The sequence below is a fragment of the Podarcis gaigeae genome (assembly GCF_964106915.1).
Source record: "Podarcis gaigeae genome assembly, chromosome: 10".
Lineage (NCBI taxonomy): Eukaryota > Metazoa > Chordata > Lepidosauria > Squamata > Lacertidae > Podarcis > Podarcis gaigeae.
Genome location: NC_139686.1, coordinates 56370719 through 56390539, shown reverse-complemented (window position 1 = coordinate 56390539; position 19821 = coordinate 56370719). Strand labels below are relative to the sequence as shown.

Genomic DNA, 19821 nt, shown 5'->3' with positions numbered 1-19821 from the left:
TAAGGTTCACGGTTAGGCATTGGTTTATGGTTTGGTTGGTTGAGGGGCATGGATTGGCTGTGCCTGCCCCTCTAATGCTGCTGCTGCAAGGGATTCCGTTAAAGGAATTGGGAGCTAACTATTGCTTGTTCACTCTGTCAAGGGGGCTCGGGCCACTGCAAGAGCTCCTGGCTGCATTTGGGGAGGGCTGAGGGCAGGTTCCCTGCTCCGTCGCTACCCCCAAGTGTATTCCCACATTCTGACTTTCGCATTGTGCGGAATGTCAGTCTGTCTCCCATGGTGGGGGCAGATAGTCGCAACCAATGCCTACGCAACCACTCACAAATTTGTATTTTAATAAAGTTGTGGCCAAAATTATGCCAAAAATCTTAAAACAAAAATTTCTGTGTGATGTGTGAGTTATTGGGGTGGACCTGGGGACCTCGACACGCAACTGAATCACATAGTTAACTATTTGGATCAAGGTGTTGGTTCCTTACAGGATAAGAAGAAATTGCAGCTTTATTTTACAGATTGCACCTTACGCTACTTGCGTGATCAATGGGATCTACTGGGAGCAGCATACTCCGAGGCTGCTAAGCAGGCAGGATGCACAGCGACTTCTGGCCCCTCTGCGACCTGCTGCTGCTGCTACTGAGGGATGTCCACAATTGCCACATAAGTAAGAAGCTTGTATTTGATGATAGCAGGCATCAGTTACATCGGTGCTGGGGATCCTCTTGTTTTGTTTTTCTTTTGAGGACTGCATTTGCTCCGAGGCAATCTTATGGGGACTGAAACTAGAAGTTGGTGGGGCCAGAGCTAAAAATTTGATGTGGCTTAAAGTTTGCTCTCTCATGGAAATCTACTCAATATTAATCCAGAGTAGAACTCTGACGTATAATTAGCAGAGTAAAAATGTAAACACGTTGCAGGATTCCAAAAAAATAGACCAGAGGCAATTGTATTTCATCCAGCAGAGCTTTACTTCTTGGTTCTCCAGCTGTTTTCTGGACTATAATTCCCATCATCCCTCACCACGGGTCTTGCTAACTTGGGATTGATAGGAATTGTAGTCCAAAAACAGCTAGAGAACCAAATTTAGGAAACCCTGGTCCAGAACCATCCCTTGTTTGAAATCTTTACTAAGGTTCCCTGAGGAGAGTATTTTTTTGAGTACTAATGGCAGACTAAATCTGTCTTGTTCAGCTGTTGATTTCTTTTGACACTGTCAATGGTGGTGCACTTGGGAGTTGTATCTTCAAGACTTTAAAAAACTGAAAATCATTTATTGGCTATGTGGCTGGTTTTTTTTAATAGACTTGTTGCAATATGTGACATCTCTGCAGACACTGGAGGGTCTATAGAATTTATGACAGAATGTACAACAATAGACAGCCCCTTCTGCATGTATGATGCTGATCAGCATATTATCCACGACAGGTGAGAGGGTCTTCCTAATTTTCTTTTGTGTTGAGAAGCCCAGTTTTAAAGCAACACACAGTTATTGCATAGTGTTGCATTTAATTGTGATGGATACAGTTGAGGTGTCTCCAAGCATGCACGCACTTGGATCTTGGAGGTTAAGTAGCTTAATAAAATGCACCAGAGGAAACCTCTTGCGTTCCTATTTTGTTCAGGAAGGTCCCTCTCACACAAAAAAATCACTTTGGAAGGTTGGTGGCCTTCCTGAACAAAATAGGATTGATTCTTGATGGGGAGAAGTGGAACTGCCTCTGAAGACAGTTCAGAAACTTCAGCTGGTACAGAATTCGGCTGCCAGCTTGCTCACTGAGGCAAGATGGTCTGAGCATGTAAAACCAATCCTGACCAGAATATACTGGCTGCCAATTAGTTTCTGCGCCCAATACAAAGTGCTGGTTTTGACCTATACAGTGGTACTTCGAGTTACGCGTTTTCAGGCTTTGGATGCGCCGAAACCCAGAAGTACCGTAACGGGTTACTTCTGGGTTTCGGTGCTCACGCATGCGCAGAAGTACTAAATCACACTTTGTGCATGCGCAGAAGTGCCGAAATTGTGTCACGCATGTGCGCAGATGTGGCGCTGCAGGTTGCAAACATGCCTCCCGCACGGATCACATTCGCAACCCGAGGTTCCCCTGTAAAACCTTAAATGGGTGTGGGCCACAATATCACAGAGACTGCATCTCCCCGTAGGAAACTTCTTAGACCCTGCGATCATCACCTGAAGCCCTTCTTCATGTGTCTCCTCCAGAAGAGGCCTGGAGGGGTGCAAGGAGCCTTTTCTGCAGTGGCTGCCCCCTTGTAGCATGCTTCCCCCAGAGAGGGTCGCCCTCCTATCATATCTTTAGGCGCCAGGCAAAAACATTTGAGTAAAAAGAAAAAAAAACTTTAAAAAATGTTCTTTAAAAAGAGAGAAATAGTGCACAAAGCTTTTGTTGCCTGGAATCAAATTTCTGTCTCTTCTAGTGTGGAGGGATCAGGGATTTTGATGTGTTCCATTGACAATCTGCCAGCTCAGCTTCCTATAGAATCAACAGAATGCTTTGGAGACATGCTTTTCCCTTACATTGAAGAGATGGTAAGTGGGCGACTTGTTTCTATTTTGAGTGTTTAAGCGTTTGTGCGTTGGGGAGCTTCTGGCCTGCACCGTAGATAGGAAATCTGCTGTAAAACTTAAGTGACAGAAATGAAGTGTTTCTTAGAAACTAATTCAGACTACACAAGGTAGAAACTTCTCAAATAACAGTCTTTGGCGGGTCTTTCCCCCTCCTCCTCTGAAACCTATGGTTGCTAAACACAGGTGACATGGAAAGTTGTGCAGACCTCTCTTAAACAATCCATTCCAATAAATGTATTTATCCATTTTGATGAATAGGATTTTGATTCTTTACAGTACACATTTTTCACAGTGGTGATCTGGCCAGTTGTGTAAGTGTTCTTTTTCAGAGGGGAATTAACTGTGTGTGTGTGTGTGTGTGTGTGTGTGTGTGTGTGTGTGAGAGAGAGAGAGAGAGAGAGAGAGAATTCATTTTCTGTTAATAGCCAAAACTTAGTGGCTGTGTTGTGACAAGACATCAAGTTCATTACAGTGGTACCTCGGGTTACAAACACTTCGGGTTACAGACTCTGTTAACCTGGAAGTAGTACCTCAAATTAAGAACTTTACCTCAGGATGACAACAGAAATTGTGTGGCGGAGGCGTGGCGGCAGCAGGAGGCCCCATTAGCTAAAGTGGTACCTCAGGTTAAGAACGGTTTCAGATTAAGAACGGACTTCCGGAACGTTAATCCGAGATTCCACTGTACATGGGATTCAGGTTGATAAGGGAAAAAATCCTGGGGTGTGGATTTATTCCGCTGCCCAGCTCATTATGGTGCCACTCCCCATGGATCTCTCCGGTCAGCAAAGTCTACAGTCAAGTTAAAGAAGCAGAACAGCAGTCAGTAGACCCGATCCTTATTTGTTGCAACAAGATTCAAACGCACAAAGATCTCTCCCCATTTCCCATAATACATTTTTCAACAGCATCATCGATACATCACAAATATGTCACAAAGTAGGAGTGTTTGGTGTTTTGAAACATGAGCCCATCACCCACTCCTGTCAACAGCCCCAGTTCTCAACACCTTTTAACTACCCTTTTCCCCAAAGAGCAGTAAAGGTATTTACATCCCCCTAGCTAGCTGCAAGGCTTTCCTGCTTCTCCTTTTAAAGTATCAGAATTCAATCCACCATCCTGGTGGATTTCTGTCTAGGGTATGAGCTGCCCTTGATCGCCTCCTGCCTCCTATTGTGAGGCTATGTTCACACCTTATGGAGGGTCAAGGAGTATGTGACCTTATTCTTAAGGGATTATGGGGGCAGGGGGTGCCCTGGATTCCCCTCTTCCAGAGGAGTCATCAGCCGTTGGAACCAAAGAAATCGGTCAAACCATTGAATTCAGAACAAAAAGAACATCTATAAACAACCGCATACCCTTAATTTTGAGGTTGCCGGGAATGTAGCTCTGGAGTGGAAAAAAGTTCTCCACCCCTGGTCTATATACTGACTGGCATCTCTTCAGGACTTCATACCAGTCTTTTCCAGCCCGGACTGGATTGAACCTGGGATCTTTTGCATGCAGATTCGATGCTCTGCCATTGAGCTTAGGAAGCCCTTGCAGTCAAGGCCCAGCAGGTGACATTTATATACTCCTCTTCCTGGTCTTTGTTTTTCAACTCTTCTCTGAAGCTGTGTGTTAATGGCTTTGGATGAGTCATAAGTGGCTGCTTAGAGAGTGTTAATGGTTGTTGTGTAGACTGGAAGCAAGAAATTCCAAGAGTCCTGGGCTCCCTTAATGGCAGCAAGAGCTTTCCTGCGAATATCTGCTGCTGCAAAAAGTGAGAGAATGCCACAAACCATCTACCCTCCATACAGTGTTCTGCACTGTGGTTTTTCTTTTGACACAGGTGATCATCACATAACCTAACCACTTCCAATTCCCTGTTGAATTAAAAAGAGGGGGAAATGATTATCTTATAAAGACAGCATTTTCTTTTTCCTGTTCATTAAAGGCCGCTGTATATGCTTGTAATAATTCAAGTGATTAACTGTACAATCCTATGCATGGCAAGAGAAAGTGACCAATACAGTGGACGCTCTGGATATGAATGTACGGTAATTCATCCCAGGGGTCTGTATGTACCCTGAAAAATACGCAAGTAGAGGTGCCGCTTCTGCGCACATGCGAGGTGCAATAAAGCACTTCTACGCATGTATGTCTGGCGAAACCCAGAAGAATACACTTCTGGGTTTGCTGTGTTTGCAACCCGAAAGTTACGTTACCCAAAGGTAACATAACCTGAGGATCCACTGTAATATACTGGAAGTAAGACCGGCTGAACTAAAGTGTATGTGTTGCATGTGGAGCTTTGCTTAGACATAGGCCGCAACCATAAAACTCCCCAGTTTTTGAGTTACCACAAAACAGCCAAACACGAGTGAGGCAACTGCCTCAGGGTACATATTCCCAGAGCCAGTTGCAGCAGCAGTAGCCCCTGGCTGTTCTCCCTGAGACCCTGGTCACCCTCCTCTGTTGGCGCACGGCCTCTCCTGAGCCTTGGTCCAGTTGCAGTAGGGGACATAATCCTGTAACCTGTTTTGAAATAAGATTCATCTCCTGTCCCATGAACTGCTCTGTGTGGAAGTGGCTGTGGGCGCCATCTTGTTTGTCACCTGAGGTACCAAAATGTCTCGGGCCAGCATTAAGCAGTGTTTGAAACTCCCATTGCATCTAGGCACATTTTGCGACAGGGAATTGCATCAGTTTCTGTGCTCTGGGCGCAGCCCTGCGCCTGAGATTTTCGATTAAAACCGCAGAGTGGAAGGAAAAGACGACCTTTTTCTGCCTCCCCACTACTCTCTGAAGACTGGAAAAGAGACCCTCTTAATAATATTAGGGTGGGCGGGCAGGGGAAGGACTAGACCGTGTATAAATGAACATAATATTTTAGTTGCAGTTCATCCATTTTCAGCTTTGTATTTTTGTTATTTTTTTTTAAAAAAGCGCCCAGCCATTCCGTTGTTGCACCTGTAACCTCAGTTTCGGGTGCCACTTAGCTCCTAGCTTTCATATCTCAGTTTCTAACACTAAGAGTTAGCACTGTGCATCTTGGGGAGACAAGTTGCTGCATCACCTGAGGCAGGAAAATATCTTGGAGCAGCCCTGGGCAGGTAACTCACCAGTGTTAACTTATCTCTTCTCTGGTCAGTCAGAAAATACAATCTCATCGCTTATCACCACTTTGTGTAGTTAGGAGAGCTTCCCCCAGCCATCCTGTCTCTTAACGTTACCTCTTGTATAGGTGAAAGAAGGAGATTTCCAGAGTTACACATGTCTGTCTAGATTAGTGGTTCCCAAATCTCTACTAAGGAAACCACAAATAGAATTTGTCCCTTGTCTTTTTGGCCTTCCCCCTAATCCTGACTCTGTTCTCCAGCCTGTTGGTCCTGCTTGCGGGCTTCACGCTATATAGATATACATGGCAACAAGATTTGTTTCATGCGTATTATATCTTGCCTAAACGGTGGCACAGCGGCTCTGTGAAGCGGGGTGGAAGGGGGAGGTGAATGTAGGAAGAAGAATTTAATTGACAATTGAAGGTCAGGAGAATTTCAGGTCTTCGAAGTAGCCTGACTAGCAACACAGCCTGCATTTTAATCTCAGTTTAAATCTTGACGGTTGCCTTGTTTTTAATGAAATATACTTTTCCGAGACTCTTATCTGTGAAAGATAATTATCTGTCTGAAAGCAAGTGCTCTGATGGGAAACCTTGATCTCCACAGCTGTTATCTGAAGCCTCGGAGCCCCTCGAAAGCCAGAATTACTCACCTGTAGTTAGAGACGTAAGTCTTGCAAGCCAATTGACTCCTTGTTTTCTCTCTTAACTTGGGCATGGCGAGGTCAGCTGCCAGGAAAGTAATGATGTGTTTCGTATACTTTTGTAGGCAGTGATTGCATCCAATGGTTCATTGACTGATAAGTATAAATATATCCAGAAACTGAGGGAGCGCAGGTAATATAGCTTTCTCTCCCCACCCCCAGTATATCTGACTAAAGTTTTGAATTGTTGTGTCATATTGTGTTTCAATGCTGATGGGTTATTCCTACCTTGTTTTCTGTGAGTGTGGCACGGCTGTCACGAGTATTTATTCTAATGGCGCTGATGCAGAAGCCAAGTTGGGGACCTTCTCTGCAGGTTGTTCAGAGACGTGTTAACGATTCCACATTTCGATAATTTCCTCTGTGAGTTTACTAAAAGAATGCCATGGGGTCCCCACAGGGCTCTTGGGAAAAAATTAAGCAGGGGGTGGTTTTCACTAGAAAAAAGTGACTTGGTGGGGGGGGGGGAACTATGCTGAGGAGGAGGCAGTGTTCAAATGAAAGAACTGGCTGCAAAAGAATAGAATTGAAATACAATAGTGAAGAGATCTCAGCTACACGGGAAAATTCATTTATGATCTTGTACATAGGAAACAGTTAGCTCCAGAAGATGAGAACAAAATCTATCCACTGAGCAACCTCAAGAGAAAGTTATTGAGATCTTTCAAAAGATCTAGCTCAGGGATTGGGGAAGCAGCTGCCCTCCTGATAGTCTTTGGTTCCCACCTGCTCTGTGGTCCTGGAAGTTACAGTCCAACAGGAAGTGGAAGGCAAAGGATGAGGCTCCTTGATCTCAGCTTTTCTTTTCTTTTTTAGTGTTTCAGTTCTCATGTTGGGGAGGGATAGGCTTCCCAAAGTTTCATCCTTAAAATATGTCAAAGCCCAAACCTTGAAGACACACAGCTTGTAGGGACCTGGTTCCTCCATCCAAGGACACGGGTGGTGCTATGGTCTAACCACTGAGCCTCTTGGGCTTGCCAATCGGAAGGTTGGTGGTTCAAATCCCCACAACAGAGTGAGCTCCCGGTGCTCTGTCCCAGCTCCTGCCAACCTAGCAGTTCAAAAGCATACTAGTGCAAGTAGATAAATAGGTACCACTGCAGCGGGAAGGTAAACGGCATTTCTGTGGTTTAGTCATGCTGGCCTCATGACCCTGAAAGGTGTCTGTGGACAAATGCTGGTTCCCTCGACCTGAAAGCAAGATGAGCGCCACAACTGGACTTAACCATCTAGGGGTCCTTTACCTTTTTACCTACCCAAGGGCTCTAAGAGAAATGCTTTCTTTGTTCATGCCTCCTTATTCTAAGATTCAGTAACTTAAAGTTGTAGTCAAGTTTTAAGTTGACCCTTTTTTTAACGGTGTCAGGCTAGCTTATTCTGGAGTATCTCTTTAGCAAGTCATGCTGTCAGGTCACATGTAGGAACATGCAAAGGCGCCTTAGATCAAACCAGGCCGTTAGTCAATGTAGCCGAGTGTTGTCTACACCAGGGAGGCTGGACTATTCATGCCAAGGGGGTTGCAAGATAGCTTTGACATGGAACCCGCATCTCGTCATGTGTGGGGTGGCCTGAGACCCTGGCAGGGTCCCAGAGTCCACTCAAAAAGGCCCAAAGACTGCTTGTTGGACCGCCCTGGTCTATCTGGACTAGTAGTGTTTATCCAGGTTTATCCTGCAAGGAAGATTTTCTGTCACTGAGCCACTTCTCTTCCCTGGAGCCTTTAAAAGCCAGAGTTTTTAACTTTTATTTTCATATTGATCATGATCATAACGATGCCATTTAGCAAAACAAAATTAGCACAGAAAAGCACATTCAAACGTGTTTTAAAGAGATGATATGCCAGGAGTAATTTTCATAGTTTTCCTTGGAAACAAACAAACAAACAAAAATGCAGAGCAGACCCCAGAGTTGTTGTGGGCTGGAGACCTAAAATTTTGCAGTGCTCGTCTGATTACTTTTCCACTCCTAATTGAGGCTGAAAGTGTTTTGGCTAATGTTAGAATTTTTTGGAAGACTGGATTGAAACCATTGTGTTAAAGAGAGCTCCTTCCTTGCTTTCAAAACTTACACTTTAAAACATACCAGTTGTTGAAGCCTGTTTTGTTGACTTATTCTCTTTACTGACTTTTGTCTCTTCTAGGGAGTACACCCAGTCACTGACCATGGATAAAAAGAGGAAGATCTTGATACTTGGATCTGGCTATGTCTCAGGGCCTGTGATAGAATACCTCACGAGAGACCCCAACATTGAAATAACAGCAGGTTTGTATGTAAGACCGTAGCATTAGGAGCACAAAGGAATTGAAAGTGTTGCCTTTGTATAAGTAAATATTTCCTATTTGAAGTCCTAACATACCTGATACTCAGATCAGTGCTCCTTATTTTTCATTACAAAGTACAGCCGTTGGGTGAGATCTAGCACTGTAGCTCCATACACAGAATGAATTTCATTTATTATATTTCTGTGCCAATAATAATAATAATAATACATTTATTTATACCCTGCCCTTCTGGCTGCGTTTCCCCAGCCACTCCGGGCAGCTCCCAACAGAATATTAAAAACACAATAAAACATCAAACATTAAAAACTTCCCTAAACAGGGCTGCCTTCAGATGTATTCCAAAAGTCAGATAGTTGTTTATTTCCTTGGCATCTGATGGGAGGGTGTTCCACAGGGCGGACACCGCTACCTGGAAGGCCCTTGGCTTACATACAATAAATATATCCAACATATATCCAACAACGTCACAACATGAATTGTATAAAACAATTAACAAATCATCAGTAAATCAGCCACCTTCTGTAAAACACTCTTAACAAAACAAAAAATAGGCTAAAAAGGACAACCCCAGGAAAAGTCACATTATAAAATTCGCAAAGCATTACAGCTCTCCTAATCCACGAAACAAGATTAACAGCATTAACAAACCAACAGCCAAAATCAAACTAAGCACTATTGAATTCACACACAAACTCTCCCCTTGCCTATGACTCATAGCCTTCCACTCAGTTCATCGAAAGACAAATACACATCATGCCTATGGGAGCAACTCCGTTTTGAAGGCTTCCAGGGCTCCAAAGGCTGGGATTTCTGCTCATGTGGGGAGAGTTACACTGATGGAAAAGCCCTTTCTAAGTTCACAAGTTTCTTTGAGTACAAAGACTCCTTCTGTTCACAGAGTGACTGCATTGGCCCAGTTTGCATGTCACGGTAAACCGTAGTTAATTTGCATGTCACAGTAAACCATAGTAAATTTGCATGTCACAGTAAACCGTAGTCAATTTGCATGCCACAGTAAACCATAGTTAATGGCTTACTGTGAATGCGCTTCTCTAGGCTCCTTTGCTCCCTTCTGTTAGCACATGGAAGAAACAAACCACAGACTGTTTTCTACACCTTGTGGTGTGTTGAGGGTGAAATAAACCCTGACTCAGATATAATGCTCAGCCCCGTCTTGTGGTTTGTTTCTCCACAGTAGGAAGAGAGGCTCAAAGGAGTTCAACTGGCTCATGTATGGTTTACTGTGACGTGTACCTACTGTATCATATCTGTTAGGAGCTATGTCTTAAGGAAGCTGGTCAAAGCAGAAAGGCAAGCGGGTGTCTCAAAGGAGATGGCTGTGGACTTTGTTTCATCTTCTGTATGTCTTGAAACCTGAATGTATACATACATTAGATACTTGCCCGAGAGGGAAACAAACAATGCAATATCTTTTGCAAATCCAGGTTTTCAACATCTTACATGGAATGGTTATCTGCTTCTTAGCCTTATTATTGGAAGACATTGTCTTCCTTTCTGTTTGTGTAGGTTATTTTATGAACTTTCCCAGATCCCATATTTGCATTATTTTTCAGAAACACAGAGATTTGAAAGCTAACAGATTTGAAACTCAGGCTATTAAAATAAATAAATCTGAGCATTTCAGGCATGATTCCATCATGTTCTCAACAGTCACAAATGCTATAAATTTAGTTTGTTTAAACAAGACCGCTAGTTCACAAGCTGTACCAAAGGCTGGCTGTCACACAAGGCCTGGTGGCTATTACAATGCCCACCTCTGTTGGTGGAGACTTTTGTAGGAGTGAGTGGCTTAGAGCTTCTAAGACCTAGCCATCTTTTAGTCTTTCATTCGTTGATCTTCTTGATTTCTTTCCCCCACTAACAGTTTCTTCGTTGAGCCTTTATCCTAGAACAGGTACTGCTTTGCCTGCATGGATTAGCTTAGTTTTAGTTGGGTCTTGCAAATTTCTGGAATGGATTTACCAAAACTGAGCGGGTGACTTTGGGTCCATCACAGCCTCTTAACCTAACTCACAGGGTCATTGTAGGGATTAACCAGGGGAGTGGGGAACCATGTATTCCTTGAAGACAAAGGTGGGATGTAAATGCAAAGAAATAGGCTTAAGAATAGGCTTAACACGGGACGCGGGTGGCGCTGTGGGTTAAACCACAGAGCCTAGGATTTGCTGATCAGAAGTTCGGCGGTTCAAATCCCCATGACAGGGTGAGCTCCCGTTGCTCGGCCCTGCTCCTGCCAACCTAGCAGTTCGAAAGCACGTCAAAGTGCAAGTAGATAAATAGGTGCCGCTCCGGTGGGAAGATAAATGGTGTTTCCGTGCACTGCTCTGGTTCGCTAGAAGCGGCTTAGTCATGCTGGCCACATGACCCGGAAGCTGTCTGTGGACAAATGCCATCTCCCTTGGCCAGTAAAGCGAGATGAGAGCCGCAACCCCAGAGTTGGTCATGACTGGACCTAATGGTCAGGGGTCCCTTTACCTTTACCAGGCTTAAGAAATCTGAAGGCCCAGCCGGATGGAGATGTTAGCCTGGCATCCAGAAATCTCCATGTGGTCAAAATTGGACCTGTGGCAATTGCAAAATGCGTCTGATCCCTTGGGAATTTCTAACACTGGGCGAAAGGGAGGGGTCCTGGGAATGTGGAGTCCCGAAGGCTCCCTTGGCAGCTAGACAGAGGAGGGGGTGGACAAGGGGGTTCATTCTTCCTGGTGGCAATATGTCACAATTTTATACAGAAAAGGGGAATCTACCAGTAAAGAAAATCCACCCCCTCATCAAAAAAATATATTCCATGACACACCCTTTAAAACAAGGAAGAGCAGCAACCCATGCTATCCGGGGCCCAGTTAATTTCTCTGAAAGCTTCTAAATTTAAACCAGGCACCCCCCCCCCATTTTATACAGAATTGGTCCTGCCGAGGTTGCATGACACTACATGACTAAGTTGTCTAAAACTTGCTGAGAGGTTATGATTGAATGCTTATTTAATGGGAGCTCAAGAGGAGGAAGTCTTGTCTACCGCTTTCAGCCAATGTTCTTGCTCTACGACAGCATCTGTCATGAAGAAACAACTTGAGCAGCTGGCTAAGAAATACAGCAATGTTGTTCCTGTCGTTGTGGATGTCACCGAAGACGAGAAGAGATTAGAGGCCATGGTGAAGAAGCACAACCTTGTTATCAGGTCAGTATGTTCTGGTGATCGCATAGATCAGGGGTCAGCAAACTTTTTCAGCAGGGGGCCGGTCCACTGTCCCTCAGACCTTGTGGGGGGCCAGACTATATTTTGGAAAAAAACAACGAATGAATTCTTATGCCCCAAATAACCCAGAAATGTATAATAAAAGGCCACATTCTACTCATGTAAAAAAAACCAGGCAGGCCCCACAAATAACCCAGAGATGCATTTTAAATAAAAGGACACATTCTGCTCATGTAAAAACACACTAATTCCCGGGCTGTCCGCAGGCTGGAATTAGAAGGCATTTGGGCCGGATCTGGCCCTGGGCCTTAGTTTGCCTACCCATGGTGTAGGTGCTTCAGCGATTCCCCATGGTGTGGGTGCAATGGGCCAGGTTAGCTCTTGACGATTTTACCTGGTAGTGATGGTACTGAACTTCAGGCTAAAAGAGGATGCTTTTGTAGAAAAGCCCAAAATGCAGCTACCGGGTGTTCCTTCATGTGTTAACGCTTTTAAAAGATGCACTGAAGTGTGTATTTGTGAGAGAAGCCCATTCTTTCAACTGCATGCTTGACAAGGATACCACAGAATTGGTTGTGGCTCCCTCATTCATGGGTGACCCTTTCATTTTAGTCTCATTATAAAAACCAGGCCTTAATATTTCACATGGACTTGTCTTCCCCATACTGTGCCTTGAGATGAATGGCCATGCAGGAATGGTTCCCTTGTTGGTAACATGCCTCTTTGAGAGTCGATGGTTAGAGCAGGTCATCCTAAGTTCACATTTTCTAGTGTCTGACCTTCTCATTTGTCTTTTTAGCTTGTTGCCTTACGCATTCCACCCTGTGGTTGCTAAGAAGTGCATTGACAACAAGGTGAATATGGTTACTGCCAGTTACCTGACACCTGCTATGAAAGAGCTGCAGGAAAGGTAAGTCTCTCTTATGTTCTCCCTGCTAAAGGGAGAAAGTAACCCTGTATCAGGAATTTTTAAATGTCTAACGTTTTACAATTTTTCATGTGCTGTAAGCCACCCAGAGTGGCTGGAAAAACCCAGCCAGATCTTTCATGCACATCTCTTGACTCGATGCTGAAACATGCATTGCGAAAATAGTGTCACTGTGGCAAGTACCACTGCTTATACATGGAACAACTTTAGCAACCATTGATCATAGCTTTATGGCTTCCTCAAAGGTCCCTTTTTACAGCCATTGGTGGCTCAGAACCCATGATATAGATAACAGGTGGCACCTGCACACTTATAAAAATGCTTTAAAAAAAAGTTTTGAAAAAGACATTGAAATTGGCATAGCTCACTGTCGCCATCTAGCGTCACATTTGTATATTGCACTTTACAACACATTTAAAACATTTTATTGGCAGCTGTGTAGATGACTCCACAGAGTCTTTAGCAAAGGCAGCTAGTTTAAACTTTACTGGTGCAAATGAAAGGCGCAGTCATGTTTTCTAAGTTCTGTTCAAGTGTGCAGAGCAATGGGAGAAGGGCGTACCGTTCCTCCTTGCTCTCCTTGTAAAAAAGGGTTGCACAGATTCAGTTGTCTGGATGTGGGTCCCCTATGGGTCCCCTATCTATACTCATATTGTCTGTGAACCATTGAGCTTGATTTGTGTTTCGGTGCCTCCCAAGTGTCCCAATTGAAGCGGGACATCCCAGATTGACAGAGCGATGCGGTGCCTCAATTTCCCCATTGGAAATCTTGGGGGTATGTTGTTTTGGTCTGTAAAGATGCCCTGTTACAGGATTCTTGTTTTGAAATGATACACCCTCTTATTTCAGTGTCGAGGCGGCTGGCATTACCGTTGTCAGCGAAATGGGTCTGGATCCTGGGCTTGATCATATGCTGGCGATGGAGTGTATTGATAAAGCGAAAGAAGTGGGGGCTACGGTAAGCTCAATAAGTAATCAATCTGTTCAGAGGTCTTCCCCTCCACACCAGTCCTATTTTATGATACCTCCTTTGTTGTGGGATTATCGGTTGTCACCCACTGGGCTTAGAACATCCCACTCCTTCCTGCCCTTCCCAGCTCCAAATCTAAAATTTTGTATTTCCTTCCTTTTTCACTTAGGCATCAGCTACTGCCTCACACAGAGACAGGGTGGTAGAATAGAAGTGACGTCCAGGCTATTTCCTTTGAATTCCTTTAAATATGGAATTACATTTAAAAAATAAATTTAATTAAATGGTTTTTCAGATTAAAACTTTACAGTCACGTACCCAACATACAACATAGAAACAAGATTCCAAAGAATCTCCTGGACTTCCCTTCCTCCCCTTTGTGGTTCCTATTGTTAATCATTTCCTCCTGCATCTTTTATAATAATCTCTCCATTGTGTCCAAAATTCACCATTAAACTACAAATGTTATTCCAATCCTACTAACGATTTTAACTGGTTACAATGGTTTTTAAGATAAACTATAAATTTTCTCCATTCCTTATTAAAATTTTGGCTTTCCTGATTTCTGATTCTTCCGGTCATTTTAGCCATTTTGGCATAATCCATCAGCTTGATCTGCCATTGTTCTCTGATAGGGTCTTTATCATCTTTGCATCTCTGGGCCAATATGGAATTCCATACAGGAATACGATTGCACACAGGGGATCCAGCTAATATAAATCAAAATTAAGGGTTCAATCCTGTAGGCCAGAGGTGGGGAACCTGAGGGCCATGTTCCCTTCTGTGCAGCCTTTTGAGGGCCGCTTGCCAGGTGGGTGGAGCCAGAGGCAAGTGTTCTGTACAGTTGGCTATTTTCCACAAACACACCCTCTTGCAATCCCCTCGGTGTCATCTATCCAGACAAGCAACAGGCAAGATCAGAGTTCAAGGACTCAATCCAGTCAGGGACAACACTTGGGGTGTGAAGCAGGACCAACTGAGAGGCACGACCTGGAGAAAGTTCCAGAGAAAGGAGCCTAGAGGCCTGGACCTGAGGGTCCACACACTAATGGCAAAATAAATGGAACGTATTTTATTGATAAAAATATTTGTATGCCTCTCACTCATAACAAGATGGCGAACAACTATATACAGTGATACCTCAGTTTTTGAATGTCTCCATTGATGAACGTTTCGGTTTTCGAATACCGTAAACCCGGAAGTAAATGCTTCCATTTTCAAACACGCCTCAGAAGTTGAATGGCTTCCACTGGTGTATATGTTACTTTTCTCAATTTTCTCTATTAAATTTGCGAACTGCCATGTGCGCCTCGGTTTTTGAAAGTTTCTGCACTCGAATGGTCTTCCGGAACAGATCACGTTCAAAAACCGAGATACCACTGTATAATGATACTATGAAACATTATAAATAAAAATGACTGACTCGTCTAGAATATATGAGTTTTTATCAATAGTATCTCTTGGAGTGGTGAATGGCACTATATATAGTGGGAAGAAACTCCAATGACAATCCTTGTTTTTACATATTTTTACATGGTTGTTTATTTGCATATACTTTAAAATGTTATATATGGATGTTTTAGGATGGCCTGTACTTGTAATGCCTAATAAAGGTTTGGTGAAGTAAAGTAGAAAAGATTAAAATGATTTAGGGCTTCCATATGTCCAGATTTTCCTGGGATTTCAAAGGCGGAATTAACTGCCCGGGGGTGGGGGGAGGTTCGAAAGGCAGTGCTTTGATCTTAGGCAAGTCAATCGAAAAATCACGGGTTTTTTGGTGATTTTGTAAAACAATTTTGGAAGCTCAGCAACTTTTGGGGTGTCCTGGTTTTTACTTTTTGACATATGGCAACCCATGATAACTGAATAGGCCTGTCAGCAGTGCTATTTTTCTAGAAAGGGTTACCAGAACTCACCATAAGCAGCTCCCAGGTTCTCCTAAAATGGTGCTCGCCTGAGAGGTGCCGGAACTTAGTTCTGGCAAGTTCTGGCTACAGAAAAGCCCTGCCTGTCAGCACATGTTTTCAAGATGTGCCTGAAAATTCACAGCGCAGATGGCAGCCGAAGACATACAGTGGAAGACATTCCACTCATATGGAAGCCCCCATGAGTTCTGCAAGGCTTAGTCCTTGGTACATGAGTCCCATGTTCTAGGTATATTAGTTCAGGGGAAAGTTGACTCTTCCCCCCCAGATGTGTTGGGCCTGTGGGGTGATGAGCATCTGGCTGCTTCCAGACTAGGAGGCAGCTGGGATGTTGGAGAACTGTTATGGCCGTGGGGTGGACTTGTATCAATCTTACCTGCTCTGGTAACTAGCGTGTTGTTATCTGTTTTGCTATGTTGCAAATATATTGTACGTTGCCTCAAGTAGGTCATTTTGTAAACAAAGTATTGATAGCGCTAAATGGAGACTTGGGTATGGAATTGCAGCCTCAGCAATGCAGAATAAAGCTGTGCCGAATGAACCTGGAGCTTTTGGATGGAACTAGTTTAATTGGAGACAACTCCTTTTCTTCATCTGCAGGTGGTGTCTTACACTTCCTTCTGTGGTGGCCTGCCCGCTCCGGAACATTCTGGCAACCCCTTGAGATATAAATTCAGCTGGAGTCCACAGGGAGTCCTGCTCAACACTGTTCAACCTGCCACGTATTTAAAAAATGGAGAGGTGAAGTTGTCTTCATATACCTGTTAAAATGCAGAGATGGGGAATCACTAAGTCTAATAATAATTGATGAGTTATTTTCCTGTCTTTTCTCCTTGACTGAATGTACCGTGCTTAGAATTAAGGCACAGAGTGCCTCTGAGTGCAGTCGTAGCCTTGGGATTTATTTTTTTGTGTTGGAATCATTCTCGCAGTCCTGCCACACACAAAAACACAATCCTGTCCCGTCCCCCCAGCTTTCATTTTAGCAGCCTAATCTTTCTGTAAAATATTTTTTCATTAAACAATTGGGAGTCAAAGTTACAGATAGGTAGCCGTGTTGGTCTGCCATAGTCATAACAAAAAAAATTCCTTCCAGTAGCACCTTAAAGACCAACTAAGTCAGTTCTTGGTATGAGCTTTCGTGTGCATGCACACTTCACATGAAAGCTCATACCAAGAACTGACTTAGTTGGTCTTTAAGGTGCTACTGGAAGGAATTTTTTTTGTTGGGAGTCAAAGTCTTTGCCAATCTACTGTTAGGCCCCCAGAGATCTGTCAGTAGTTCCTAGGCTACCTTCTGCTCACCCTGTTTTAGGCTACATACCCTCCAACATTTCTCCGATGAAAATAGGGACGTCCCATTCCTTAACGATAATTTTACTATTTATACCCCACACATCTTGACTGGGTTGCCCCAGCCACTCTGGGCAGCTTCCAACATATATAAAAACATTTAAAAAGAACACTTCCCCATACGGGATTGCCTTCAGGCGGCTTGGGGGTCAGATAACGCCATACCCTCCAACATTTCTCCAATGAAAATAGGGACATCCTAAGGAAAAGCTTCTGTAAATCAGGGATGTCCCTGGAGAATAGGAACACTTGGAATGTCTGAGGCTATAATTCTGAGTGCCCTGTTATCTCAGGCAAAGTGAGCAAGGCTAAGGCACCAGGGATTGTTGTGGCCTGTATCATTGCCCATGCATCTATTCTTCTGGTGTAGCGATCTGGTTCAACCAGTTCTACTGGAGTTCAAAATGTGGAGAAGCACCTCGGGGTTCATGTTCTTGTATTTTATTTTTCTGAGTAAGATTAGTAGAAGAGTGCCTGTCTCTTATTTTCTTGATTTCTATGACAGCTCCATGTAGATGCTCTCATTTAAAATGCATTTCTGCATTTATTTATATCTCACCCTACTGAAGTCTTCTGTGGTTATCAAATTAAAATGACCAATAACATTAATATCCTTAGAATTGGGGTCATTGTGAGGTTCTGTAGCCATGAGCTGTTACCGTGGACTCTGATTATTTCCGAGGTTTACTCATCCCATGCATAAACTTTGCTATCAGATGGGATTGTTCTAGGTTGCAATCTGAAGTAGTCCAATCAGATAACTTAAGATCACTTCTGAAATTTTACGAGATGCCATTGGTGTCTAAATAGCTCTGCGCATAAATATCTCTGTGTCTCCAAAGCCTTAACATGAGTTTGCAGAGTTGTAATATGAGAGATGTGTTTACTGGCTGCTTGAGCCAGGCAGGGTTCAAGAGCTGGAGCCTATGCATACCCTGAATTCACTTAAACGTCATAATCTCAACACAATTTATTCCCATGACTTTCAGTGATGTTGTAATTCCATGTGACACTTGCATTTTTGAATGTTTAGGATCAAAGTTTATAATCATTCCGGTTTAAGACACCTCAGAACTGAGCAATATTTATTGCAAAGAACTGGTTTGCTAAACTGAACGTTACGCTGTTAATCTTATAAACTAAATAGTCTTGAATGGATTCTTGTTGAGAGCCTGGAGGATATGTTTGCGTAGGTAGTTATACTGAGAGGTGTGGAGGGAAAACAGGAAGTTGAGGATGGGTTTGGGATCCTCCTGCGTAGAAATGAAAGGAATCCACAGTCTTCCATCTCACGGGAGACGGACATTTCTAAATAGGGACTTGGTGCTTGTGAGGACTCCTGTTATAAAACATAGTACTGACTATTGTTTTTCACAATCCTTAGATTATTAATATTCCAGCCGGAGGAGCTTTGCTTGATTCTGTTACTGTCATGGATTTTTTCCCAGGATTAAATTTGGAAGGTTTTCCAAACAGGGACAGTACAAAATATGCCAAACCCTATGGCATTCAGTCAGCTCACACTCTCTTAAGAGGAACATTACGATACAGGGTAAGTACCTTTGGTACCGTGAAGGTCATGGGGAATTCCAGGTGAACGTATGTTATGGTTTTTATCCGTTAAGAGAAAATTCAACTGGGGTGGGAGGTTCTGTAAATGGCTGATATGTCAAGCTTAGCTTGTGGCCGTGCTTATGTAATAAAATATTGTAGAAATGCGAAGGTGTGGAGAGCATCCATTTTACTTTGTGTGAGTTTCGGGTGAAGACTGTCCTGCGTGCCCTTAACTGTGATCTCACCTGTAGTTTTATAAATCATTTAACGCAGTGCTTTTTTCTAAAAAACACATTTAGGGGGTACTCTTATTTTAACTCAAGAAAACCATCACTTTATAGTTCAAATAGGGAAAAATAAATACAGTAAATAGACAAAAGTACAAAGATTCACAAAATGTGTTAATGTCCTACCCCCCAGAAAAAAGCACTGATTTAATGTGTTAAGACAAATGGAAGTTGTTAATATTGCAGTTGTTGTATAAGGGATTGTTATCTTGACTGGCATATAATTGAAATTAATAAGATTTTGGAATGCAGAAATAAAGTAAATCATCAAACCATCAATGCTAGCACGCAGGGGGCCACCTAAATTATATCATTTGGTGTTTGAATGATTGGTATTAATAATTGTATTATAATTTAGCACTGTTATAATGAGGCTATTATTGGATTATTGTAATTGAAAACTAATAAAAATTATTATTAAAAAAACTGATCAGCCGTAGGTCACCCTTTGCATGCACAAGGTATTGGGTTCAATGGAAAGAATCTTTGTGCTGTGAAAATGTTCTGTGAGATATTTATGTGAGATCTTGGGAGAATAATTGCTAGTCGGGGGAGGAAATATTGAGTTAGATCAAGGTTAGCTAATCTGTGACCCTCTAGATGCTGTTGGGCTACAACTCCCATCATCCCCGCAGGGGTGGACTTTGTTTTATCAAAATTCAATGGTTCCCTGTGGCGAGGCTTAAATTTGCCTTCCATCCTGCTCAATTCTCCGTGTTGCAGTTACAGCGCCCCCTAGGCTGGGAACCCAGTGCAGTGGAACTGGTCGCGTTGCCCTAATTTTCATTTTCACTTCACCTTTAATTTGTATACTGCCTTTCTATTTTACTACACACAAGGCAGTTTGCAGTAACAAAATATACAACCAGGAACTCGCACCTTGTAATATAACCTTATCCCATACAGAAAGTCACAATTAA

General features: G+C 43.1%; 1 protein-coding gene across 4 annotated transcripts in view; it reads left to right on the top strand.

Moving 5' to 3' along the window:
* AASS (aminoadipate-semialdehyde synthase) overlaps window positions 1–19821 on the top strand; it is a 42036-nt gene that overhangs the window by 12113 nt on the left and 10102 nt on the right. For 3 of the 4 annotated variants that reach the window (XM_083699102.1, XM_083699101.1, XM_083699103.1), the window contains 11 exons: window positions 513–661; window positions 1300–1422; window positions 2431–2542; window positions 6289–6348; window positions 6451–6518; window positions 8526–8647; window positions 11737–11866; window positions 12684–12794; window positions 13662–13770; window positions 16308–16448; window positions 18445–18612. In XM_083699102.1, the coding sequence (XP_083555228.1) occupies window positions 513–661; window positions 1300–1422; window positions 2431–2542; window positions 6289–6348; window positions 6451–6518; window positions 8526–8647; window positions 11737–11866; window positions 12684–12794; window positions 13662–13770; window positions 16308–16448; window positions 18445–18612 (1293 nt within the window). Of the gene's footprint in view, window positions 1–512; window positions 662–1299; window positions 1423–2430; window positions 2543–6288; window positions 6349–6450; window positions 6519–8525; window positions 8648–10552; window positions 10583–11736; window positions 11867–12683; window positions 12795–13661; window positions 13771–16307; window positions 16449–18444; window positions 18613–19821 lie in introns of all 4 variants that reach the window. The other variant, XM_083699104.1, reaches the window with a different exon arrangement.